The sequence below is a fragment of the Staurois parvus genome, unplaced genomic scaffold, assembly GCF_062004578.1.
Source record: "Staurois parvus isolate SC_StPar_1 unplaced genomic scaffold, SC_StPar_1.0 ptg000080l, whole genome shotgun sequence".
Taxonomy (NCBI): Eukaryota; Metazoa; Chordata; class Amphibia; order Anura; family Ranidae; genus Staurois; species Staurois parvus.
The window spans coordinates 10,263,743-10,291,168 of record NW_028317876.1 but is presented as its reverse complement, the minus strand read 5'-3'; the positions used below and the strand labels follow the sequence as shown (position 1 = coordinate 10,291,168).

At 39.2% G+C, this 27,426-nt stretch overlaps 1 protein-coding gene across 14 annotated transcripts in view; it reads left to right on the top strand.

Moving 5' to 3' along the window:
• Positions 1 to 27,426, top strand: part of TENM3 (teneurin transmembrane protein 3) — a 1,391,898-nt gene that overhangs the window by 981,931 nt on the left and 382,541 nt on the right. For 12 of the 14 annotated variants that reach the window (XM_089669645.1, XM_089669651.1, XM_089669650.1 and 9 more), the window contains one exon: positions 12,455 to 12,658. The exons of the other annotated variants lie outside the window; for them this stretch is intronic. In XM_089669645.1, the coding sequence (XP_089525771.1) occupies positions 12,455 to 12,658 (204 nt within the window). The remainder of the gene's footprint in view (positions 1 to 12,454; positions 12,659 to 27,426) is intronic. 14 annotated transcript variants of the gene reach the window in all.

Genomic DNA, 27,426 nt, shown 5'->3' with positions numbered 1-27,426 from the left:
GTGGGTCAAATTGATGTTCATTTTTGACCACAGTGACAATAAAATTCAAAGAAACAGGATGGAATTTTTTTCTCGAACCAACCAATTTCTAACAATGTACATGGTTTTCTTTCAGTAAAGACCATTCATTCCAAAGTCAAATGTTAAAAGCAAACAAACTCTTTCAAATGACATAAAATTGTTCTGAGAGTGTTCTGAGAATTTTCAGATGACTTTTCCTAAGATTTTTTTTTTGCATTGTCCAGCTTGGGCCAATGTAAGTTTGCATATTCTATTCCTATGGAATCTGTAAATCAGAGTAGTAGGCACTGCTATTCAATAATTGTTGCTGCCTCCCAGGTCCCAGTTCAATCACCTGTAATTAAAGACCAGTTTCAGGCAACAATGAAGTTAGCTAGTGAGCTACCAGTTAGATTCTGCAAACACAGCAGCTTAAGCTGGTCATAGGTAGAATTTTGCAAACAAACGCTTTCAAATGATGTAAAATTGTTCTGAGAGTGTTCTGAGAAATTTCATATGACTTTTCCTTAGAATTTTTGTTCAAAATTCTATCATTCTATGGCCAGCTTCAGTAGCTCTTACTGTATAAGAAAGATGGCAAGGAGCTGCAAAGAGGCTGATTGGGAATTTGTCTCCTGCATGACAAACAGGGGCTCCTAGAGCTCTAGATTACCAACAAAAAGTACAGACGTAGACCAGTGCACGACAGCAGTGCCTGGATCTTGTAGGGCAAGGGGTTGTATGCATGAATTTAGGTTGGTACTACCTTGGAAATGTGAGCATGACTTGCACAACAACCCATTTTTAGTAAATCAGGTAAAGGTATAAGGTCCACGTTGTAAAGCTTAAGATTGACAGCCTAGCAAGTGACTTTATAACTTTTGCAAATCAGGCTCCTTATATATCACTGAACTGCCTGAAACCCATGGATATTACACATACCTTTGGAACCAATAATAATACCTTAGAGTGTGGAATAAAGTAATACGAAACCTTATAATAAAAGTGTTTCTGACATTCTAGCTGCAAAGGAGCAATAAAGATATATTTAATAGGTTGACACACACCATTTGGAACTTGAAGAAAGGCCTTAATTTACTTTATATTACAATTTTTTGATTCATTAAAAATTCCTTGGCTCAGGCTCTAACCAGACTGGAAGCAAAACAAGGAATAGCAGTCATCTTGAATGGTAGAGATTGGCAGGTCCCCTCTGCTGTATTCCACATTTCAGATGTAAAGGAAATTACAGTATGTGGAAGCAGGTATCAGGCTGCACAGGGTTGAAAGGTATGAAAGGCAAACACATATCACGTTAGTAATATCCATACTGTGAGGTTAAAGATATATCCTTTGTGGGGGCCTGGGGGACAGTTTGTATTTATGTTACAGTCATAGGGGTTCTGTAATAAAACAAATGAGGCAGCTGTCACTGACGGAAACATTTTGGGTCAAGTAAACTATGTGATCCAAGCACAGTCATTACCCAGTTATGCAATTTTCTTATGTGTACATAATGAGACATGTTCTTGTTCATAAACAAAAGAATGTGATTAAGTACAAATACAGTCAGTACATATAGTTAACTATCAGGGGTAAGGTGCAAAGGCTGTTGGGCCCAATACCCCTGTGGAGTTTATATAAATTATATTTTTGTACAGGTTTATGATACTGCAAGCTGTGCTGCACATACTACTATTTACATTTCTCAGGGGCATACCTTTATAATCAGTAAATGGAAAAAAAGTGATGCTTGCCTTGCACTACATTTTTTTCTTCACATTCATTACCTCATCTGTACTTAAAATAAAAATTACAACTGTAATTTGATTGGTGGCTTCAGTTAATACCGCTAGCTTGGTATGCACCAGGTTCTTTAAATGTGCTTTACAAAATATCAACAGCATTATGGATTTCATTTAAAAATACTATAAGGGTCCCTGTCATGAGTATTATTTACCAATAATAATTTAAGGTTGGATTCCAAGTATTGATATTGTTTGCATTGTCCACCTTGGGCCAATGTATGTATGCATGTTCCATTCCTGGAATCCATGGAAGCTGGAAATCACTGTAGTAGGCACTGCTACTCAATGATTGTCGCTGCCTTCCAGCTCCCATGCCAAGCAGCTGCTCTGTTGCTTATTGAACACAGCAGGTCAGTTGTTCAGCATGGACACCATTCAAAGAATAATTTGCATTTTCTCAATGAGTACAGTTTAGCTTGCATTTTCTCAATGAAACATTTTGTGATTGGACAAGGTGGGGGTGGTGATGTCATTGTCCTGTCTCTCCACCTTGTCCAATCATTGCATTATTTGCATTTCGAAAATACAAAGTGTTCCCTGAATGGCTCCATGCTGATCGAGTGATCTCCTTTGTTCACTAATCAGCAGTGGATAGAGGACCCAGAAGAATTTCCAGATTCCACTGGGATTAGAATTCAGCATTCAATCAGCAATGCTGTATATTATGATATCCTTGATCTCTGGTTACCATTCATTTAGCTTTTACAAAACGCAGAGAAACACAGATAGGCTTATACAATGTTTTGATACAATAAATTATCTAAATATACTTATTCCGATGTTCGCTTTTTTTAATATGGTATATGATAAGCTTTCCTTAAAATGAACCAGTGGACAGACTATAGATGTTCAAATATGAGGGTTCTTCAAAATGTTTCTGCACTTTTTTACATATATACTGTATATATGTTAAAAAGTGAACTTTTTGAAGAACCCTCTTATTTAAATAGTCCAGCAATATTTATAGTGCACATACCATTTACATTAGTCCCTTCCCCAGTTGAACTTACAAACTATATATCCATATATAGTATATAACCTATATATCTATATGGTCTATAGTCCATATATATTGACTTATTGCTCGAGCGTATAAAAAAAAAAAAAAGCATGAGCAACACAAAAAGCAGTCAGCCTTTCTATCACCCAGTGACTGCTAGTCTGAACATTGCTTCCTTCCTTCGAAGTTATAAGGCCTTCACTGCGGGTTCTCCTTTTTCTCCCACATAATACCTTTGCATACATCTTCATATCTAATTAGATGAATGGATAGCAAAGACACATCTCCAGCAAGGAAACACAATTCTCTATTAGTTTAACGTAGCTTACATCCCCTTTGGAAAGATTTGCCAGCATCCCATTGTTTTATTTGTATTAATAAAGAGTTGGCCAGCTGCATGATACCTTCCGGAATTCTTTACGTCAGCTACAATGAGTTCTTTTAGTATTTTAGCCATAGGAAGAAAAAGAATTGCTCCGTTATAAATTGTTATGCTTTGTAAAGGCTGTGCAAGAGCACTTTTCAATAGCGTTATTTGCATGTAGAGTTTTAATTAAGAGATAACTGTCGCCACAGGTTGACTGCATAAGGCTGCACTATCCAGCTGGGAGATAAATGCCAGTGCCAAGTTTTACAGGTTGACTAGAAAACAGGGGGTCTATAGTATAAAATGGATTTATAATTAAAAGGAGGAAAAAAATGCTGCTGAATTTAGTCCAGGTGGGTTAGAGGAGAAAAAAAGGGAAATAAACGTGATAACTTTTAAAGTTTCTACATATCATTTCTAAATGGGTCATCCTGGTGGTAAGCAGTACAATCACATGCATTAGTAAGAACAGACTATAAAAACAATGAAGAACTTGAGAATCTTTTTCTTTTCTATTTTTGTTTTTACTTTGAGTTTAATGGACGGTCTGTTTTCTGAACATTAATGTTTCCGCTTTAGATATCTGTTGTTATTAGATGATCAACGGGTTTAATTTCAAAAGGACTGCATGACAGCTGAGATGTTTATGGCATACCTGTGATGATGGCATATCTTTTTTGGCCACTTGCATTAAAGCCAAAAACATTTTATTTTTGTTTTGGATAGCATGAGGGAATGTTAAATACCCTGTTATTACTGTTTCTGTCCCCACTGGGGAGATTTGTTTGTCTTGGCCTCACCATTGTCTCTATGTTGGAAATGAGAGGAAATTCATACTTTTGAGGTGTCATCAGAACAAGACCAGAAGGGAAAAATTTCAACTGGGACACTTGTTTCCGTAACAGTTGTCTAAGAGGAAATTTCCCTCACTTTGAAGATAATTTGTTTCATTTCCTGTTGCATCATTCAAAAACACTGCCTGATAGGATGACATTTTTCTCAAGGTAGTATGCTGTTCACAGAAGATAGGTAGAGTAATATGTATGAGATCAGACGGTGCCTCTAAATTTCCCTATTGAGTAAGGGGATTTGCAGTGAGTTTAACATGCCACCATCTCCATCATCTTTCCCAAATTGTGATTTGGGTTTGGAAGACAGGTTAGGATTAGGGTTTGTGGTACCCTCAATCCTGGATAGTTGACTGACAGACAAGTGTATAGGTCAGGTTCCAGACAGAATACTTACTGCCTTCTTAATGCATTGACAGAGATGTGTATTAGTTATCTGGGTCTAATTTTCTAAAGACAAATAGACTGTTCACTTTGCAAGGGAATTTTCCCTCAGTAAATGAGGTGAAGCTCCCCAGACTTCCATCATCAATTCACCTACAAGTAAATAAACTTTACTGAACAGCATATTTACCTTTTAGTAAATCAATTCTCTGTCTTTAAGCACATTCAGTGCTAAAGGAGAAGTAGGGACAAAGCTCTTTTGGCTTTGCTTCTCCTTGTGAAGACAGGATTGCACGTTGTCCTGCACTCCTGTGACTTATATTCAGCTGGCAGAGGGCTAAAGGCCACTGGCTGCTGACATCACTCAGCCAGTCCAGAGTCTAGAGAGATCCCGACTTTAAAGAAGAACTCCGGGATAGGCAAAAAAATCACCCAATTAGTACACCCCTCTATACTATAAAAACACTAAACAGTTAATAATATTTTTCAAATCCTTACCATTTAGGAGAAAAATGTAGTTGAATTTCTCCCCTCTTTCTCTGGAAAAATAACTACAGAAGGGCTGTGCCAAGACCAGTGGATAGGGGAATAGGAGACATAGCAGCCACCGGTCTTACAAACAGGAGACCAAAGAAAATTAATGGTTTGATTTGAAAATCAATAGGCTATTTCAGAGCAACTAGTAAGCGCACCATAAAATGGATGAAATATTCAGCGAAGGTAGGATATTAGCAACAAGGACATGTAAAAGAGTTTTCACCCGGAGTTCTACTTTAATGTCAGACTCCATCCAGATGCCTGACTGGCAGCTGACTCAGCATATCAGCACGCTACTGAGAGCGTGAGCCAGCTACTCCAGCCCATTCCACAGCACGGTGCTCCAATGAGCGCTGGAGGAACACAGCAGAGAGCCGGTGACTGACAGTCATCACTTTCTGCTCACTGTAGACTGAGAATAGAGCGATCAGCAGTCTTTGAGCGCTCAGTTCTCAATTTTAGAGGTGGCAGACTGATGCTGCATCCACCTATGTGATTGTATGTTTTTTTTAATATATTCCACACTTCCCTTTTAAATTAAACCCAGTCTATAAAAACTCAGAGCTGCTTGATGTACTCTGTTATTGTTACTCCCATCAAGTAACACTATTACTATTGTCATTTTGAGATTTATAACACTGCAATATAGCCTTATGGGTGTAATTTCATTATTACAAAGCCATACAAAGGTCTCATCTTAACTGTACTATTTACACCACTATTAGCTTACTTTCACCTTGAAGTTCTTTTGTGCTAAAAATGGTACACAACACAGTCATTAAAACTGAATTATATACAATGCACTCTAGAAAAGACAATATTATATAATCTCTATTAAGGGATAACTATAGCGTTTTAATGTACAGTATATTAGATACACACATACAAGGACCAAGTAGAGCTAATAAAATTATGTATTGAATAGCTTAATCATTCTATGCTAAAATATCTTTATTATTAGGTTGGGATGCATGTATAATTTATGATTTTCTCCCAGAAATGAAGATAGCTAAAATGCAAACATGTAAAGAATGGAGCCTTAAATCTATTCTCTTATGAATGAAAATTACACATTCATTTGTAGTTGGCTGAGCCAAAATCTTGAAACAACCAATGTAACACCATGTGTTATATTTAGCCTGCAATTCTGTGTAATCCTGCAACTGCTCGTTATCACACAATAAATAAATGATGGCACTGAAAACATATGTAGCCATGTAATGTGTTGTACATGTAAGATTAGCACTCAGACCCAGGGTCCACATCACTATATAGAAGTGAAAGGAAAGAGTCTGTGATAAGACTCGCTCCACAGATTAAGAAATCCTTTGTGGTGGTTATCTGTAGATTGTGGTATTTCCCGCTGTCTAACCGCAAGGAAACCAAAAATATTTATACAGCAGATAAAGCTCATGTCCACATTTGTTATATATACAGAGTGTTTTATGATGAATTTGTGCAGCGAGGAATAATAAAACCAGTCATAGACATTGGAGGTTAGTTGGACATGTGCTCATAATTCACCCATCAGAATTTTTTATTGTAAACAGATTAAGGCATGACAGTGCAGGGGGAGTACAGCCAGGCACTTTTACTATAAACTTATCTCTGTGATCCTCAAAAAATGTCCAGTATTTTTTTACGCAGGTTGGTTGTTTGTGGTTCTCGGTACAATAGGCTGATATATACTATTCTATTGTTAGAAAGGATCTTAAAGAGTAACTCCACTTCTATTGCTAAAAAAAATTCCCCTCTGGGTGATCAAGGTATGTTGCAGGGATTTTAACAAACTTAAGCCGGCTATAGATGGTTCGAATCCCGGACGGTTCAGCAGGGACTGCCAAAATTCAAACCATCTATTGGCAGGCTGATTGTACCCAGTGTGTATCTTAGTACAGACTTCTGGGAAAATTGGTGAGCTAATCAGAAAAGCAGAAAATGACATTTCCGGGGACGTTCTGTATACCATCTGTATAACAGAACACCTTCAAGTTGCCATATTACATTGCATTTCACAGAAAATTACTGCGCTGAAGATTGAAAAGGAAAGATAATTTTTTGATAATGTCATATTACTATATGGTTTGTGTCACAATTGTATATGCTATATGTTATCCTTTAACATCTTCAATGTACAGCCTGTTATAAGGAAATTCAGAAATGTTAATTGTGCCTAAGCAGCATACTGAAATAAATGTACCTTTTGTCTAGAATTCCTTCTGTAAAAATAGAAGAGCTTTTTTTGAAATGTTAGGGTGCCTAGACTCTTCATATCTGTATATCTGCAGTCTGAGATCAAAGGTACTGCCACCTCTGATTAGTCTCATGACATTTGAAGTGAGATTTGGTCATGCCATTACTTTGCTACTCACTGTTTCCTTGCTGGAGGCTCTGATATGAGGAAGCAAAAACCTGCCTCTATCTAGATGGCCACCTTCATGCAAGATAGTGTAAAACAGGGCATGTTAAGACACTCATGGCAAAAAGATCAGCAGCAGAGAAACCACAAAAATACTAGTGAATAGCCCTTTGCTTCCACAGTTTAGATAAGTTGCCCATACAGGCTGAACAAAAAGATCTACACAATTTCTCCATCCATGCTATATACTGAGGTTGGGCAAATCTCCCACTACAGCTAGTCTTTGGTTGTCAACATGCCTGAACAGTGGGCAAGTGATCAGTGATCTGCATCTGATTTGCATTCTGCTGCTGTTCATTCATCACTTTTCCTGCTCCTTTGACTCTTCAATGGAGGGATGTCAGGGGGAATATGGCTGACAGGGCCACCCACTGAGTGAATTGTAGTCATTTCATCAGGAACCAAAGTTTGGACAGTGTATGGGCAGCTTTACACTTTAGGTCCATCTTTAAAGAGGAGCTAAACTTGGCTCTACTTACCTATCCTTCAGCAGTCTGATACCTGTGCAGCTCAGTGTACATTTCAAAAAATGACTGCAAGCAGGCAGGTCAGTGCAAGTTTACCAAATGGGCAGAGTAAAAACTGGTCTATGGGACCCTCACTGTTTAAGGGCCCCGTGACAGCGGATCAAAATAATAATGTTTTGATCTTGAAAGAAAATTACAATGAAGCTTTCTTAAATTGTTTACAAAGATAGAAAAAATGAATCAACTCAAAGAAACAAAATCTTTACACTAAATACACTGTAGAGAAAATACTGTATTAATGTAATGTACCCAATAACAACTTAAACTACATAAACCATAGACATAAGGTTCACATTACATTTTGGTGCAACCTACATATGTGTAATGTACAGTAGTAGTGATGGTCATCTCCATCAAGTGTTAGAGCTTGCATATGAGAAACTTGGGGGGGGGCTCCAATATCCAATATCCAATATTTCAACCACAGAGTTTAATATGGCACTTAGGCAGGTAGGTTTCTTCTATTACATAAGAAGCATTGCATGTCTCTTCTGCAACTAAGAGCCTGCCTCCTCTCAGTTTTTGGAAAGCTGGACCCCTAACACACATTTTTTTTAAGGTATTTCACTTTAGTGCATCTTTTATAATTACATGAAGCTAAAAGGTCATGATATATCCCAGCAGTATGTCAATTTGAGCAAAGGAGCAGATTTATCTTGTCAGTTGGTGAGAGATTTGCCCATATATTTCCAACCTTACTCTAAAACCTGGTACACACTATAAGTTTGTCTTTTTTCAACTCAGCAGGCTGAAGGAAGAAAAACTGACAGATCATGTACTAACACAAGCAATGTTAGTGCAGTGATCTCCCTTGCTGTACTATTATGTTCTGACAGGGGGACCACCTTCCCCCCCACAGGACACACTGATCAGGTGGTTTTCCAGTATGCTCATTCAACAGAAGCAGGTCATGAGATCGTCTTCTGCCAGACAAGCAGCTGTACACATGGGTTGAAAGCCAGACAGTTTCTACCTTACTGGCTGATTTCTGCCGATATGTACCTGGAATTTGTAGCCAGTTACCATTCATCTTCAGCAGTCCGCTACAGCCAGAAGAATGTGGGAAAGTCAACATAAGACACTCCAAAAGCTGCAACATTTTAGGATTGGGGCAAAATGTGCCTTGTTTTCCTTACCCAGGACTCAAATCAACCCCTAGTTTCTGGTTGTTTTGGACTATTGGACATTGTGTTTCAAGTGTTTTTAATGCTATCTTTCACTGTTATAGATTTTTCCCATATTTCCTGTCTCACTTCAACAGAAAATGAGTGGAATTCTCTTCTAAAGGCAATAGAGCAGCAATAAAATGGATACATACACAGTATTTTGACTTGGATTATCGTTAGGTATTCATAGACATGAAATGATCATTGCTCAATTGACTGATTAGTCGCCTGTGGCCAAAAGCAGTCAGGGAAATAGTGATCAGACAGATTAGGAAGCCTTTTCTGATCACTATGTATGCTTGGGCAGTCCAAGCATTCATGGTTATGCTACATACAGCATCCACAGACATCTAGAGAAGGCTGGATTGCTGTTTTTTATTGTTGTCTATGGACAGATTTAGCCAAACCATATATCTGTGCCAACATTTAGCTCAAAATAGTAAAAAGATCTGCAGTGTGTTATTTACTTGCCAGCTTGACTTTTGCTTCATTTTCCTTTCTGAACATGTGTGTGATTTTTCTCTGATCTACCTCTTTGATGATGAATGATTTCAGAAACCCAACCAAAAGACATGCCAATTTTTAAATTGAAGCTTGCCCTTGAATTGCAGAAATTCACATTTGTACGTTTTATAGCACATTTTCACCGTTAAAAGAAAATATGTTTATTACAGTTTATAATAGGAAATGCTCAACAGTTTTATTGGCATAAATAATAGTTTTTGTCCTTTTGCTATCAAGCAGTCTCCATTTTAAGACAGTACACAATGAAGTATCATATTATTATGTGATACGTTAAAATAGAAGATATTTATAAGAGGCTTACTGTCATGTCCCTTGAGGAATAGTCTCTTTGATAGTGTATCTTGTAATGTACTGAGCCAGCGTTCCTGTTAGACCCTAGAGAAGCTCTCTACTGAGCGGTAATATATTACTGTTTAATCCTATAGAAAGCCAGCGATAAGTCGTCACCAGGTATGATATTGTGACAAAGTGTATAATCCAATGTAAACTTGCGATAAATTGTTGTATATAGATGTATTTAACTCTGAATACCATTGACAAGCTTTGATGGACTGTGATATTGATACATTTCTGGACTTGAACAAGCAATCATAATCAGCGTGGTGGAAATGGCCATGTATATGTTGTTATATATCACCTCTCTAGGGATCCTACATAGATGTCTTTATTTGCTCTCAGATTTTGATTAATATTGGATGTAGCCAACCATTATTTTTTTTTTCCTGTGTATATAGTGTTTATTTGGCTTGGGCTTGCATTTGCACTGTTGAGAACATCCCAGTGATAAATCTTGACTCAGCAAACATTATCTGTGAACATAACAACGCCTAACATCGTGAACATAAGAAAAAACTGAATTTTCTGTGTGAAGATATTTTCTCCCCCTCTTGTGTGCTTTACCGCTTGATTAAAACAAGGTCTGCAGATAGTATCAGTGTTTGTATGACTGTGTAGTAATCCATGACACATGTGTTGGTAGTTTTTAGACGGGGTGCTCCATCTACAGGCATTGTATAGCACTTTCACTCTTGTCTCTCAAGCTACCAATTAGCTGGTGTGAGCGGCTGCTGGCAGTATGTGCGATCGTTCCAGGTTTGAAGTAGTGGGGAAAGCCAGCTGACAATTCTTATTAATCCTGCACTTGCATTTTTGTTTTAATGTCCTGTGTGCAAGCATGTCTAAGAGCTGGAGTGAAATTCAGCATAGCACACAATCCTCCACATCCATCGATTAAATTATGCTGACTATACACCGCCTCATAAGCGGTGCTCCATATTTGAGTGCATTCATCAATAAGCATGTACAAATGAGCAAGCTATGGTTAAAGGTTGTCACGCATTATGTTACGTTGGAATTTTGTTTCATTGTTGTATAATGTTTAATTAGGAAAATAACACATGGAAGGAGGTTGGTTTATGATTGGAGCAGAACACCTAGGTTCTGCAAGTGCTGAGCAGTTGTTATTTGAATGGGATATTTTTGCATTCTGTAAATGACAGATTCATGTGCAGCTTGCATGGCCAACCTTAAAGTATATGTAAACCAAAATTCAATTTTTCAATGGTTTACTGTATATAGTTTGTTTTAATAATTTGTATACAGATTATTATTATTATGCAGGATTTATTTAGCGCCAACAGTTTGCTCAGCGCTTTACAATATAATGGGAGACAATACAGCAACAATACAGTTCAATACAAGAGGGATAGGAGGGCCCTGCTCCTTGGAGCTTACAATCTAGGAGATTATTGTAATTTGCTAGTTTTTTAGCTGAAGATCCTGCCATTAACAACACTTTCTCTTTTAGGCTGTTAAAGGTAAGTCAATCTCTTGCAATTAGCAGCTGCGTTGTCAGCCTGCCATTCATGTTTCTTCAAATGGTCATTGGGCTGCCTTTCAAGCAGACTTGACGGGCAGGCAACATCCAACTGAAGGAGTGCACATGACGGGCTGATAATGCTCCTATTTGCAAGGTGTCAGCTTGGTGCTGTCAGTCTGAAGAAGGAAGTTGTGTTGTTTTCAGGTTCTCTAGGGAAAAACAAGTTAAAAAAAAATTCACAAAATTGTATTTGCATGAGAAAACTGTATACAGTGAGGCATAGTGCTATGCATATTGAAAAATAGGATTTTGGTTTACATACACATTTGGCTGGCCGTTTTTCAGGCTTAAATGTAATAATCTATAGGCTGTGAACTAGCAGTATCTTCTAGAATGTAAATTCTCCAAAATTGATTTCCTCCTCCAAGTTTGCCCTGAAATCTCCTTACTTTGTCACAGCCGTGACTAGAGGGAAAAGGGTATAATATTCCTTTACCATGTGATATTTAATGGGGTTGATCCACTAAAACTGGAGAGTGCAAAGTCTGGTGCAGCTCTGCATAGAAAGGAATCAGCTTTCACGTTTTTTTTGTCAACTCTTAATTTAATTATTTGAAGTTAGAAGCTGATTGGCTACCATGCACTGCTACATAAGATTTTGCTTTCTCCTGTTTAATAAATCAACCCCAGTTTGTTCTTTGTAGGAACATATCTTGAACTCCAAGGCTAGTGATACCAATAGCTCTTCTGAAGCTGAGCTCCCCACTTGTCATGGCTTTACAAGGGATGATTTGGGGACTCTTGCCAGGATCTTGGAGGGCAGAGAAGATCTATAGATCAAAGCCCTTCTTCAGCATAAGGCGAGAACCCCACTTTGGTTGGATTTACTGCTAAAACATGGTTATGTAAAAAAATACCAGGAGTACTTTATACTTCAGTATATTATGTATTTTCCCATCACTTTAAATATGGATTTCTCACATTATTTTCCTTTGTTCGTATTGATACATTACTCCTTGGCTTGTTTTTACATCTTGGTTATTTCTGTCCTCAGGTTCTCCCATGCCATCCTCATCTTCTAGTCCTTCTGTTATTGAACATTTACATTCCCCTACTTCATCTCCCCATCTTCATGACAACCAGAGGTGGTTATTAAGTGCTAGTGCCAAGCAGTCAGTTCAGGACTCTGATGACGAGTTTAATGCCAGCACACATTTGGTGCATCCATCTTTTCTGTCAGAGAGTGCCCTGTGTCATGGTAAGCGTAGGACACCTTGTCCATAGATCTACTCTATCCTCTATGCATTTTTTTAAATTAATTGAATGTTCTGTTGTTTATATATGCCTTCTGTTATCCCGTATTCTTCTGTATACAATAACTGGGGAGTATTTTCTAAAAATCTGTGTTGATTATCATGCATTGTCACTCCTCTTTGTATAGCACAAAAGACCAGCTGGCATTTAGAACTGTGACGCAAAAAAAAAAAGGTTGGGTCACATTCCTTTGGTGCCAAGCTACAATACAGAGGTCAGTGGAGGTTTTGACAACATTTATTTCAAGAACAATTCCAGAAAATGTTTTTTATTTTGGATAGAGCAGGGAAACAATACAGTCTCTATCAGGTTTTTGTAATATGTGGTCTTATTAGGGATATATGCCCTCACTTCCTGCAGGGAGTAAGGGGAATCTTTCCAAAAGGGACACAAACAAAAACATAGGATGCCTTCCTGACCTGATAATGGTCACACTCACTCCATTTCATGTACAGGAGATATAGGGACAGAAAGTCGGGGAAAAAAATCTCTGAATGGGAGATATAGGTTATAAACAGGAATAAGAACCTGGACCTGACCTGAAATATTATTCCTAAAAAAAAAAAAAAAAAAAAAAATATATATATATATATATATATATATATTTTTTTTTCTGTTTCATATGCTTCATCTGTGTTTATACTCAGTTTGTTCATCACTCTAATGCTGATCAGAACTATATCTTTAATAATGGGTAAGTAAACTTTCACCTCCTTGACCTTAGCCAAACCTCTCCTCCTCAACAGCTCCACACTTGCCTAGTTCTTGCCACCATGGCCTTCTGCATTGATTACATGTTGCGGACGGTCTGCCCTGTCCATTTTCCATGTGTGTGCAGTAGGCTTTTTCTGGACACAAGGGACGCTCAGGAGACAAGTGCATATAAATCTATAGAGCTGTACAGCGAACGTTGGGACATTGGATAGAAGAGGCCATTTTCAGGATGTAAACAATGTGGCGGGCCTTGCTAGCACGGACTAGGCGAGTATGGAGCTGAGGAAAGGAAGGGGGGTTATTTGAGCTAAGGGTGGTAGAAGCAAAAGATGTAAAAGTTTGCTTACCTTTTAAAGTTATCCACCCAGTACTGGTGAATTCCTTGGGTGACCATCTGGCTTCACTTTTGTCTAAATAATCTACCCAAAAAAAGTATGCGGATCAGAGTCTATACCCTGACCTCACCTGCTGCGTCCTTATTTTAGTTCAGTATTGAACCCTGAGACAGTCATAAAGTTAGCATTTTCCAGAATAGGACAGCCACTGTGTCTCTCGTGCACATTTTTCTGTTCTTTTATCAGCTAAAGATTAGAATGTCTCTGTGCCGTTTCATTCATTAACACCGCAAAATAGGATAACTATTGCAATTATACTTGGTTGCTGCAGAAAAGGATTGCTTTAATCAAAAGTTTGGTTCCTACAAAGCACATATGTGATTAAGCAACATAAAAATATGCCACCTATAACAGCTGCTTCACCAGCTTTCAGCGCACATTTATTTGACCAGAATGCCACAGAAATTAAATTCAGCCCCGAGCGAAGCAGCTGTGGACTTACCCTTACCCCCTGGCATCCTGCCACAGAGACATGTAACGTTGACAGTTATGGTGCTACGGCAAGCTACAAAGCTGTCTATCAGCTTGTCAGTCAAAGAAGAGAATTACATCTCATTAGGTGCCATGACAAACTATTCACATTGATCCATGACTAGGCAACAATGTTCATTTATTTGATCTGTCTGTCCAGTTTTATTAGGTTTCATTTCTGTTATCAGAAGTCAGGCAAAATTCACCTTGGGTTCAAGGAATTCAAAATTGTAAATTAAGCTCTGTGTGTGTCGTAACTGTACATTTCTGTTTATTCTGAGCTGAGTTATTGTGCAGATGAACACAAAGGTGGGGAACAATTATTGAAGCAATGCAAACGTGCGCCCACTTCAAACATCCAGTCATGTGCTGGAAATCTCAGAAATAGAAATGTTTGCTGTGTCGGATTCGATTTTTGAAACAAACACCAGTTCAGTGTATGTCACCCTTTGTGTGTCTTTGGGGTCAGCTATTTACTTTTATAATGTCATTGAACAACACTAAACACCAGTCTTGGAAAAACCACAAACTTGGTTCTGTAAGGGTGCAATGCAGTTCATTTAGCTGAATTAAAGTGATACTAATCACACACTGTTTAATTTACATTAGCCCTTCTCTTTCTGTAAGTACCTTTTTTTCTAAGCAATATACATCTGTCACATGACTCAGCTTTTTCCCAGCCTGTCTGTACAGAAACAGTGGTAGGAGAAGCTTTTAGTCATTCGTTGCTGCTCAAAAGATTGAATTTTGAAAAAAAAAACAACAAAAAACAGCCTTTGAAATACAAATTAAAATAAATAATACCAATAAACTTTTAAATTGTTATATATATTTGAAATAAAATATGTGTTATTTATTTGACAATAACGTGGTGTGTGTGGATTTCTGACAGTCACAGACTGTATCACACCCTTCCAGCCTGTGTCTTAGAATAACAGAGAGGTGAAACCTTCATCAATCAAGATATAATATATCACCCCAGTGTGTTTAGTTGGTTAGTGATCATGGAGGAGGAGGGAGGGAGTGATCTGTCACTTACGACTGTGTATACACCCACATGTGTGACTCTATAGTCACATGGGCTGCTCAGATGTCATCAGGCAAGGAATACTAGGGGGTAGAAAATACACTGAGAACTGAGCATGTGCACTAGCTGCCAACACTGTTCTTCAAAATCCCCAATTGCAGTGGGGACATGAACAGAAGGGGGAGATGGAGAACACCAGGTTTTTTGCAGAATACACAAAATAAATCCCATAGTGACAAGAGTTTGAACAGCATGTAATACTGCATTTATTGATAGTTTGTAATGATTTGGGTTTATTGACATTTTCATTTCACTCAATATAGAGACATGCGGGGGTTATTTACTAATGAGAAGGAGAGTAGGAGAGTGGAAAATCTGGTGAAACTCGGCACAGAAACCAATCATCTTCCAGGTTCTATTGCCAGAGCTTAATTGAACAAGCAGCAGGTAGAAGGTGATTAACTACCATGTACAGCTGCACCAGATCCTGAGTGCACCAATTCTAGTAAATCTCCCCCATAGTTCCAACAGGTAGACCTTAAAAATGTCTCACCATCACTTTTTTTTTTGGTTCCTGTCCCCAAGTTGTCAACGTGAAAGTGTAGAAACCCCCCCCCCCCCCCCCCCATTGCTGTTCGATCTCACATATACCAAACGGCAAAAAATGAATTAGTTATCATTGACAGTACTTACTTCTGGCACCAGGCGCTTCCCCGAGAATAGTGCCATCGCAATATATTCAGGGGGTGGATTTGTGTCAGCTTCAGTGTCTGTGAAAGGAAAGTAAAAAAACTAGCTGAGACAGGTGCACTCACAGTAGCTTACTGCCTGGTATCCCCAGGCCTACACCATCAGTCTCAGTCAGTCTGGGATTCATCTGGGGGGATGTACTTTTTTGTATTACATCAGCATGTGACAGAGCTGTGCCCACTACACAAGGGGATAATGGCAGCTGTGCTCTGCTACAGCTCTGCAACAGGAACACCCACAAATTGGTGTTCTTTATGGGGAGAAACTGGTAAAATGAAAATGAGTAAAGAAAGAATGTGGCTGCTTAAAAGAAACAATTGCCATTCATTTAGCAAACATTTCTATATATTTGAGCATGCTGTTTTGCACCAGTATTTTAGTTATAAAGAATCATGAGAGTTCTTCTTTAACATTTGTAGGATCTGTAGAATCTGGTGTTTTGCTAAGAATGGGACCAGTAGCTCATCAAAATCTCATCTAATTACTCCTTCAACAATTTTTTGAAGACGTGTTTAAATAAAACTAGGGTCACATTGCACTGATGGGTTTATTCCCTTGTAAACTGCTTTTACTTATGGAATCAGTGAAGTGCAAAATTACATAAAGCAGAACTGACCAGATGTAAAAGTATAACAATGACATACAGTGTAATAAAACTATTGTAGAGAAACACATCATACTAATACACCATTATAAGACATAATGGCATAACACCATAATAAAACACCAAATCAATGTTACATACCATACTATACCAATAAAATATTTTCCCATGGAGTTAGCAATATATGTGCATGGTTTAATACCATTCTGACACCTATCTGTTAGGAACATACCAAATCACTTGATATGGCATTAAACTAGATTTTCTGTTCATTTAAAACCTGTAATAGAGCAGGAACATGGTCTTGTAATGCAGGTTCAGACTCTGTTTAAATGACATATGTTCTTACAAGCTGACCTTCACTCCCTTTTTGATTTTAAACAATATTGCCCCCTCCACCCCTCTTCCCCTTCCCTTTCAAGAAATTGCAAATAACACATTTTTTTGGAGTGTGAAACCCGTGCTTCCATCTTTCTTCTCTAGGCAATAATGACACCCCCACTGCCTGAAGCCTCCTAGAATACTCATGTTACATATCCCAGGAGGACATTCTCCCCCACTCTGTGCATGTATAGCCGCGCATAATCAGGGAGCCAGTTGTGAGAACCCAAGCAGAAGAAAAAAAATTGCTTTCTGTGGTTTTTTTTTTTCATTTAACCCTATAGAAACATTGAACCTTGTTTTCTATTTATAGCACTAGACAACTGTATGTTATGATTGTTAAGTGATTTTCACATGGAAAATGGTTAATTGAAGGGTACTTCATGCCTTCCTACTCTGATGTTTATATTGGCATATATGAGCAGTGGTCACATTCTTCATTCTGAACATCCATACTTATAATGTTAATGAATAGAGTGGGTGTGCCTGACCAGTTCTGCTAAATTATGGAGTACACTTGGCAGCATGGTCAAACCCTGGTTACTATTTGAATGCTCAATTATATTTAAGCACTTTGCAACTGTATAACATGACAGGGGATATAAGACTATAGGAAAGTCTATCTGACTGAATATCTACTTCTGTGAATATCTACTTCAACTGGTCATTAATGTCTGACATTTTTGCAGAGATCGGCTACGTGGTATCTGCATATATACTAAACACAATTTTCTTGATAAATTTTAGCCAGACCTTGTCTTCTTGAACTTTACAATCCCCCTTATTGTCATCTATGACAGCCATCACTTTAAAAGACCAATGGAGGGCATCTTAGGTGGTGGAAGGGGTAACTCAAGATCAGCTTTTTCAAGAATAGCTGTGATTTGCATAGAACGCCAGCTACCCATCCTTATGGATCTCCTTCTCACCCTGACATGGGACTTCACAGACAGTGACCTATGCTAGTACATTTTTTCATTGAGTTATATAAAGCCTGTCACTACAGCCATCAGATGTATAGATAAATAGCAACCACCCCAATCTATAACTAGCCTTTACAGTAAGGTACACATGGAAGGAGCTTTGCACAATACAAACAACAGAACATGTCCCTGCTCACTTATCAGCTAGCATTCAATAAAGCTAAATTGGCCCTGTCTAACAGTTCATGTTAAAACAGTGCTTTAAGTTGCACACATTTGCAAATATATGTGAAAGCCACAGTGCCTTGCCTAGTTTCCTCAGTATACTGGGGCCATAACTCTATGGTTTTGAGAGTCTCCAAATTGCGCACATATAGTAGTGGATAAATTAAGGGCAGGTTTGCCTGAAGTGAGCCCACTCCTCGTTAAAGGCACGGAGACATATAGGACACTCAGCAAGAGAACAATGGCAGATGAAGGTATCCAATGTGTTACCACGGCCATCAGACCATGCCCTTCATGCGGACTTGTGTCATGTGTTCTGCTTGCCATGCTGGAGATGCACCAAACAGGTTGTATTCACCTTATAACAGGATGCACTGAGGATACTCATGTATCCAATGGGCTCCAACTAAATGAGGATTTTTAGAATTGCAAACCCTTTTCAGCCCTTGTGTTGTGCACAAATACACTATATTGCCAAAAGTATTGGGACACCTACTTGTACACGCACATGAATTTTAATGGCATCCCGGTCTTAGTTTGTAGGGTTCAATATTGAGTTGGCCCACCCTTTGCAGCTACAACAGCTTCAACTCTTCTGGGAAGGCTGTCCACAAGGTTTAGGAGTGTGTCTATGGGAATTTTTGACATATCTTCCAGAAGCACATTTGTGAGGTCAGGCACTGATGTCGGACGAGAAGGCCTGGCTCGCAGTCTCCGCTCTAACTTTTCCCAGTGGTGTTCTGTCAGGTTAAAGTCAGGACTCTGTGCAGGCCAGTCAAGTTCCTCCACCCCAAACTCTCTCATCTATGTCTTTATGGACCTTGCTTTGTGCGCTGGTGCGGTGTCGGAACAGGAAGGGGCCATCCCCAAACTGTTCCCACAAAGTTGGGACTATGAAATTGTCCAAAATGTCTTGGTATGCTAACGTCTTAGGAGTTCACTTCACTGGAACTAAGGGGCCAAGCCCAACCCCTTAAAAACAACCCCACACCATAACCCCCCCTCCACCAAACTTTACACTTAACACAATGCAGTCAGGCAAGCACTGTTCTTGGATTGCCAGACAGGGAAGCATGGTTTGTCACTCCAGAGAACACGTCTCCACTGCTCTAGAGACCAGTGGTGGCGTGCTTTACACCATTGCATCTGACGCTTTGCATTGCACTTGGTGATGTAAGGCTTGGATGCAGCTGCTCGGCCATGAAAACCCATTCCATGAAGCTCTCTACGCACTGTTGTTGTTCTAATCTGAAGGCCACATGAAGTTTGGAGGTATTTAGCTATTCCCTTTGCAGACAGTTGGCATGCACTGATCCCACTCTGTTATTTTACGTGGCCTACCACTTCATGGCTGAGTTTCTGCTGTTCCCAGTTTATTCCATTTTGTTACAGTACCACTAACAGTTGGCCGTGGAATATTAGTAGCGAGGAAATTTCATGGATGGATTTAGTGCACAGTTGGCAATCTATTGCGGCACCACACTTGAATTCACTGAGCTCCTGAGAGCGACCCATTCTTTCACAAATGTTTATAGAAGCAGTCTGCATGCCCAGGTGCTTGATTTTATACATCTGTGGCCATGGATGTGATTGGAACACCTGAATCCAATGATTTGGAGTAGTGTCCCAATACTTTTGGCAATATAGATACTTCTCAAGAGGGAGGAAGATGGGGTAAAAACTGCTTTATATAGATGGTACAGAGGGATAGATCACATAGAGAGAAGGTATATAGGAGATGTGATTGAGTCACATTGACAGATTCTGATGTCTGGGAGATGAGTTGATGCAACATTGCAATTTTGGGCACCAATTCACGAAAAGAACATTGGGGAACTGGAGAAAGTACAGAGAAAGGCAACCAAACTGATAAGAGGCATGGAGGAACTCAGCTATGAGGAAAGATTAGAGGAACTGAATTTATTCTCTCTTGACAAGAGGAGATTAAGAGGGGATATGATCAACACGTATAAATACATCAGTGGTTCATATAGTGAACTTGTTGTAGAGCTATTCACCCTGATGTCATCACAGAGGACAAGGGGGCACTCCTTACTTCTGGAGGAAAATAAATTTAATCTCCAAATACGGAAAGGTTTCTTCACAGTAAGTGCTGTGAAAATGTGGAATAGACTCCCTCAAGAGTTGCTCTGGCCAACTCAGTGAATTGCTTTAAAAAAGCCCTGGATTGTTTCTTAGATACACAGAATATAACTGGATACTAACATTTATAGGTAAAGTTGATCTAGGGAATATCTGGTTGCCTCTCAGGGGATCAGGAAGGATTTTTTTGTCCTTGGATCATGCTTTGCTGGGTTTTTTTTGCCTTCCTCTGGATCAACTGTATGTGTAGGATTATAACTTTATTTTTTATGATTGAACTGGATGGACTTTTGTCTTTTTCCAGCCAGACTAAGTTTGTAACTATGTAACCTGCTCCACAATATATGTACTCCTTTGGATAATACGGCCAGTCAGCACCTGTTTCCAAGTTTTGTGTTATAGTGTATATATTTATGTTATAGTTTGTAGAATTTCTAATTATGCGTGGTAGACCCACAAAAACATAGACTGACCTTTACCATTATGTATAATCATAGGTGTGCTGTGCCTATTAAGAGATTGACTGTCCACCAAATATAGAGGATGTTATATTAACAGTATATTCACTTCTAATGGATGGATAACCTGTGGAACAAAAAGCTGTGGATCTGGATAGATTGTAACGTGTGGATTTATGAGCACTGATTTGCCAGTCTTGTTGTTTTCAGTTGTTTGGGTTTCTAGCATACATGGATATATATGATGGATCATGCGTACATTAATAAACTAATAATGCCCAGGTCATGTATGAATCAATTTAGAATATATTTTGAATGCATGCAAGTCTTCTATAGCCATCATTTGGATCAGTGTTTACATTATTTCAAATGGTACACCTTGCAGGATGTTTCTTTTAAATGGTTTGAAGGGCTCATGCACATGGAAACGTATGGCTGCATGCCACATAATGGCTGTACGAGGATATATATCAGTAGTTGCATAAACATACACATGTGTGCAGATGCATAACCCTGGATGCAGACAGTCTATATCTAAAGCAGTGTGTCAATGCACATGTGCATGTTTACGGAAGTACTAACGTATATATCCTGCTACCCATTGCTTTTTATGGGTAGCTGTACACAACATCTGTGGTTTTCTGGCAGGGAAACACGTCCACATTTTTTGGCATACAGCCACAGATGTGTAACATGAATGGACAATAACATTTTAAAGAAGGATACAAGTAAACTTATTTTGCCAAACTGGTGATAACTCCATTTTTGGGAATATTTTTTGGAGCTGTAATTCAGCATTGCTAATTATTAAACAGGTATAACTATTTCAGGATACCTAGTTACCTAGTCCCATCTGTTTTTTTTAATTTAAAGCTTTGCTTATAGGCTGGTGAAATAAGTACAGTCTTGAGCATAGTCTAGCATCTGTCTGATCAAACTTTACTAGGCCTGCTGGTACAATAAAAGTTCTATCGTGTCTTGTGCAGTATTGATGAGGCATACAATTTACAATAAAGTTGGCTTTTTCCTATAAAAGATCTGAGGCTGGATAGTGTTTAGCAGTGCACCAGTACTCTCAGGTATGATAACACAAATACTATCCCTGGCAATCTGCCAGTCTGGGCCTGCTTGAATGTAACTTTTTGGCCTTCTTTGTTTATTAAAATTGTACCATTGAGATGATAACTTCTTATTTGTTGTTGGTGTCATCATTGCACATTCCTGTTTGACAAATTGTCCCTTATGGGTTCAAGGCATTTCTTCTTCCTTTTGTAGGAAATTCAGACACTTTGAGAAAGCTGAACAGCGTGTTTGGCATTTTTCACATTGCTGTACAAATATAAAAGGAACAGGTGGCTGTTAATACAATGAAACAAAAATATATCAATATATTATTATATTTTTTTTAAACCCACTGTTTCCTGGCTATAGACACGACAGTTCTTTGAAATGCTTTGCAATGCAGCATATTGCTGGCAACCTGTTCGCCCAAATCAAATACTGCTCAGAATATATATCAGCATTGCCAGGCTTTAGAAATCCTTTCAGATCTGATGAAGAGAGAAGGTTAGCTCCCAGGAGCTTATGAATATAAAGTTTACAGAGTACCATGGATGTAATGATACATTTCCTCTTCTTTAGATTTGAAAATGCCTGAAATTGTATTCATTATATTGCTTTCCTTGCGCTGCACATGATATGCATAGCACATCCAATGACCCGAAGGTGTCTTCTGCCCCTATAGTCTTGATTAAAGTTGTAACGTTTTATAGTATGTATGGAGATAGACTTGGACCCAAAGACACAGCCCCATATTCCACACACTACTGCAAATAATTGCCTGACAATGCAGGCTATAAAATCTTCTATTAATGTGTTGTTTTATTAGTGGTTGTAGAAGGTGATACGGCAATTCTATGAATGTTGGGGAGGGACAAGGAGTATTACCCCTTGTCCCTTGAAGTCCTTTAGAGCATAAAAGGGGAAAAAAATATACTTTGTGTGAATTTTAATTAGTAAAAATGTTTATGGTGTGGTAGAATTTTATTTTTGTATGTTCTGTTTGTACTGATTGATGCACTTTAAAAGAAAATCTTATTCAGTACTTTGTTTTCAAGTGATTTTAGAGAAAATCTGTCAAGAAATAAAGTGGTTGCACACTGACCTCCTTACAAAAATGCTTGGCTGTCGTTCTGATCCTCTGGTTTCAGTATGTTGAGTCAGTGAGACAGGAGAAGGATAAAGTTCAAGAGGTTTGGCTTAATTTGCTTTATCCTTGGATCGGGTCAAGGACTTCGGGTCCAGCAGCTAGTATGCAGTGTGTTCCTAAGGAAGTGATTGCACTGTATTGCACTGTTCCATTTTTTTAATGAACACAAACATTTCATGAAGCTCTGTGGTGTGAGGTGGTGTCCTGCTCTGTGCTGAAAATAAATAGTACATGCAGTACTTATTTTCAGTGCACAATGCAGTGATGTGAACTGGGTACACAGGAGACACAGCATTTTTCCTTGTCTTGCGGTTGGACTGTGCTGGAATAGCCTCTCTATGCAGTCCCATCACATCTGAGGTGAACAGACCCTCAGAAAGGATTAAAATAGAAGGCAGCCAGGCAACTAGCAATTGCAGCTTGTTTTTTTATCTCATGGCAGAGTTCCTTTAATTCTAAAAGGCCTTCTTAAAGTGGTTCTAAAAGCTTAAGGTTTTTTACTTTTGTGCATTCTATGTATGAAGGTAAAAAGCCTCCTGTGTGCAGATTCCCCTGCAGACCCTTACCTGTGCCCAATTGTGATTCAGTGCTGTGCACAAGAGAAGTGGCTCTCCTGGGTCTCTCCCTCCTCATTGGCTGAGACACAGCGGCAGCCATTGGCTCTTGCTGCTGTCAATCACAGCCTGTGAGGAGGAAGAGGGGGGTGGGGCTGAGCTGTGCCCTGTGTGTCTCATAGACACACAGAGGTGGCTCAGCACCGTGCATGCAAAAGTAAACCAAGAGCAAGCTTCTAGCCCTGGGGGCACTCAGTGGGGGGGAGTGGTCAGTTGCGCCGGCAGGGGATCCAAGAACAAGAGGATTGGGGCTGCTCTGCACAAAACCATTACAGTATGACATGTTATTTAAAAAAAAACCAAAAAAACACAGGATCCTTTTGTATTGCTTTAAATAAAATAACAGTAAAACATAACATAAAGTGATTCTTAAGGCTTTTTTTTATATAATAAACATATAATTCTTACCTGCCCCAATCCTCCTCTTTTTAAGTCCCCCACCAGAACTCCTGGCCCCTGCTGATTGATACCTCCAGGGAGCCGCTTGCTATGGGGGCACCTATCCATGCTTGCTCCCAAGCCGGCTATGTGTGTCCATAGACACACAGAGCTTGGCTCAGCCCTACACCCTGATCCCTCCTCACTGGCTGTGATTGACAACACTGGCTCCCGGCGCTGCCAGTGAGGAGAGAAAGAGATGCTGCTCTCAAGCTTATCATTGGATTGAGATCAGAATCGGGTAAGTATTTATGGGGGCTGAGAAGGGAGCCCCATGCAGAAGGTTTTTTACCTTAATGCAGAGAATGCATAAAGGTAAAAATCCTTCAGCTTTTAGAGCCACTTTAACTAATCATAAAAATGTTCCCTCCTCATCCTCCTACCTGTCCTGCTACCCTGAATAAAAAAGATCCATATACTTACCTCTTTTTCATCCAGTATGGTCTGCTCAATGAGTGGTGGCTGCAGGGGAGAGGAGCGTCAACAATAGCTGGGCCGTGGGAACCTGTGGGAGATGTCACAGCTACTTGAATTCACAGCTGCTTGAATTCACAGCTGTAGTTGAGCACAGACACTGGGGATCCAGAGCTGCACAATCATGTGACTGGATTGGAGCAGATTAAAAAAAGGTGAATACACAGATCTTTTGTATACAGGATATGCAGACTAGGTAGGTGGAGGAGGGAGCAACCATTTTTAAGGCTTTACAATTACTCGAATTGTTCAGTACCTTTACACGTCTGCATGAATACAATTCTGATGCCAGACTATACAATAGGGGTACATTTACATTTCGTGTCTTCAGACAATGCAAGAGAAGCATATGTTTCAAATAACTCCACCTTTTAGCATTGAAATTCAGAAATTGACATAGGTATTTGCTTAGGCTAAAATGATCTCAGTGTTGAGTGGTCAGATTTTGTCACAAACCCAAAAAGTGAGAGGATGCAGCAGAGGCTGCTCTTTGTCAGGCATTTGTGAACACAGCCTATAACTACACATGCGCCAGGATTTATATGAGTGTCATCTCTGAGACAGTCTCCCAGTGCAGAAAGTAGATGGTGATCCTTAACCCCCTGCCGCCGGCGCCTCCTGGCCCATTAAGAGTTTCAGACTCCGGTAGGGGCATGGTTTAGGGATCATGTGACCACCGTGATGCGTCGTCACAGCAGTCACATGATCGGGAAAGGTCTCGATTGAAAGAGCAGACCAGGACCTTTCCGTGAGTACTGGATATGTGTGCTGGGAGCACGCAGGGCTTTTGCTCTCAGCACATATGTTTTTTGTTACATGAACGCAAATGTGCGGCCGCTCAGCGTCTAGGCCTAGATGCCGGGAGGCCGCACATTTGTGTCCGGCCGTTGTAAAGGGGTTAAAGAAGCTGGAACAAACCTGTGCCATCCTTCTGGAGAGAAATTATTATTAATATTATACAGGATTTATATAACGCCAACAGTTTGTACAGTGCTTTCCAAAATGAAATTAGACATTACAGTTACAATATCATGGGGTACGAGAGGAAACAGGACCCTGCTTGTTAGAGCTTACAATCTAGGAGAAATGCAGATGAAGACATTGTCGGGGGGTACTGTGATACCTGTTAGACATAATACATTCCAGTCAGTGTTATACATTACTTAGCATGTGTTTGCTTATTATGAAAAATGTTAATGCTTGGTTCACTTTAGTCTTGTTGAAAATTTTTAAAGAAACTGATAAAAATAAATCTAGCTGATACAGAAAAGCTATGTTACTGGAGGATAACTACTTATTCAGTGCAACAAAGTTACAGCCAGTAAATATGACATGTATTGTCATCGAATAATCATTTCAGGGACACACTACCTAGCTAAGCCTCGATGGCAGATACTAGGAAATGCAGCATGACCTAATCCTAGCACACAATTGTAATACAATTCTGTTGTATTATTCTGTTCAATTTAAATGCTCTCCATCTATAAATGACTTTCAGCCCAGAGAATTGCAGCAGAGAAAGAAAACTGCGGCCTGTTACATATCATCTGTGCGTTTAGCTACTCAGATCCTCAAAAAACATTGACCTTGTTAATAGAAAAACTGTTTCTAAATGAATATATGAATGGGGTTTCTGGCATATAAATGTAAAAAATGGAAGATGAACAGCTTTTCCCAGGAAACTGAAATATGTTCATGTAGCTAAAGTGTAAGGATTTGTGACAACATGCAGATTTGGCGTAAACCTTAAAGAGAAGCTTCAGTCTGTTTGAGCAAAAAGTCAACATGTACAAATACTGTACTTTTAATAAAAAAGACACTTACCTGTCCAGGTATCCAGAGCCTCATCACTGGTCTTCGGTATCCGGAACCAGCATGTTTACTTTGGGAAGCCGGCTGTGATTCCTTGCAGCTTCACATCCAGCTTCTCACTGTGCATGCACGAGCTGCGGTGCACTTTGCGACTGCTCCTGGAGCCTTCGGGGGCCAATGACATGTCCGGAAGGTTATGGGCAGGGGGGTGGGGAGAGAATTTCTGGCAAAATCGCAGACCATGAAGAAAAGTTAAGAATTCATATACATACGCCTCTCTTCACCACTGCTTTTCCTTGGCTTTCCAAAAGCACAGATACAGTCATATAGAAATTAGATGACAATTTTAGTATAATATAACATTTTTAGTACCCATCGAACCAAAAAGAGGGACAACTGAGGAGGAAAGAGGGATGGAGCGATTGGGTTCCAAAAGAAGGACAGTCCCTCCAAATTGGGGATGGCTGACGGCAATCTGTTCTGTTTTACTAATTTATAAATGGTGAAGGTGTTTTATCCACAGTGGGAACATGTTTTCTTTCTGTAAGTGGAACACTCTAGTCTACTGCAGTTGTGACATGACAAACTGAAGGTGGATTTTTACTGCAAAATGTTGTTAACAAGTTTTGCAAACCCAGAAAACGTTGATGTCTATCCATTTTAATCCTAAAATCATGTTCTGTTTTCCACAGTACAGTTTGGAAAAAGAAAAAACATTGCCAGATGTTATGCAAAAATACATTTTAAGTTTCTCTTCACACTCATCGGGGGGGGGAATATGGTTTAAGAAGTGATATCAGAGTGAGTGACAGAAATTCCAGACTGACAGCTGAAATTCCGTGGAATTGTGTGTTGTGTGAGAAATGTCGTGTTTCTGCTTGTCAGGTGGAAATACAGCAAGTACAGTATATTTGATTTTTTTTTTCATACTTATTTACCTGTTATTAGCAGTTTTTTGGTGTTTTGCACACTACATAGTAAAACTTTCAGTGCTGAAAGTAGAAGTTTTTTCTCAGAGGATTTGGAATACAGACTGTTCCTCTCCCATGCGTAGAGGTGCTGAATTACAAAATCAAGAGCAAAACATACCGAAGCAACAATAGAACAGTGTCTA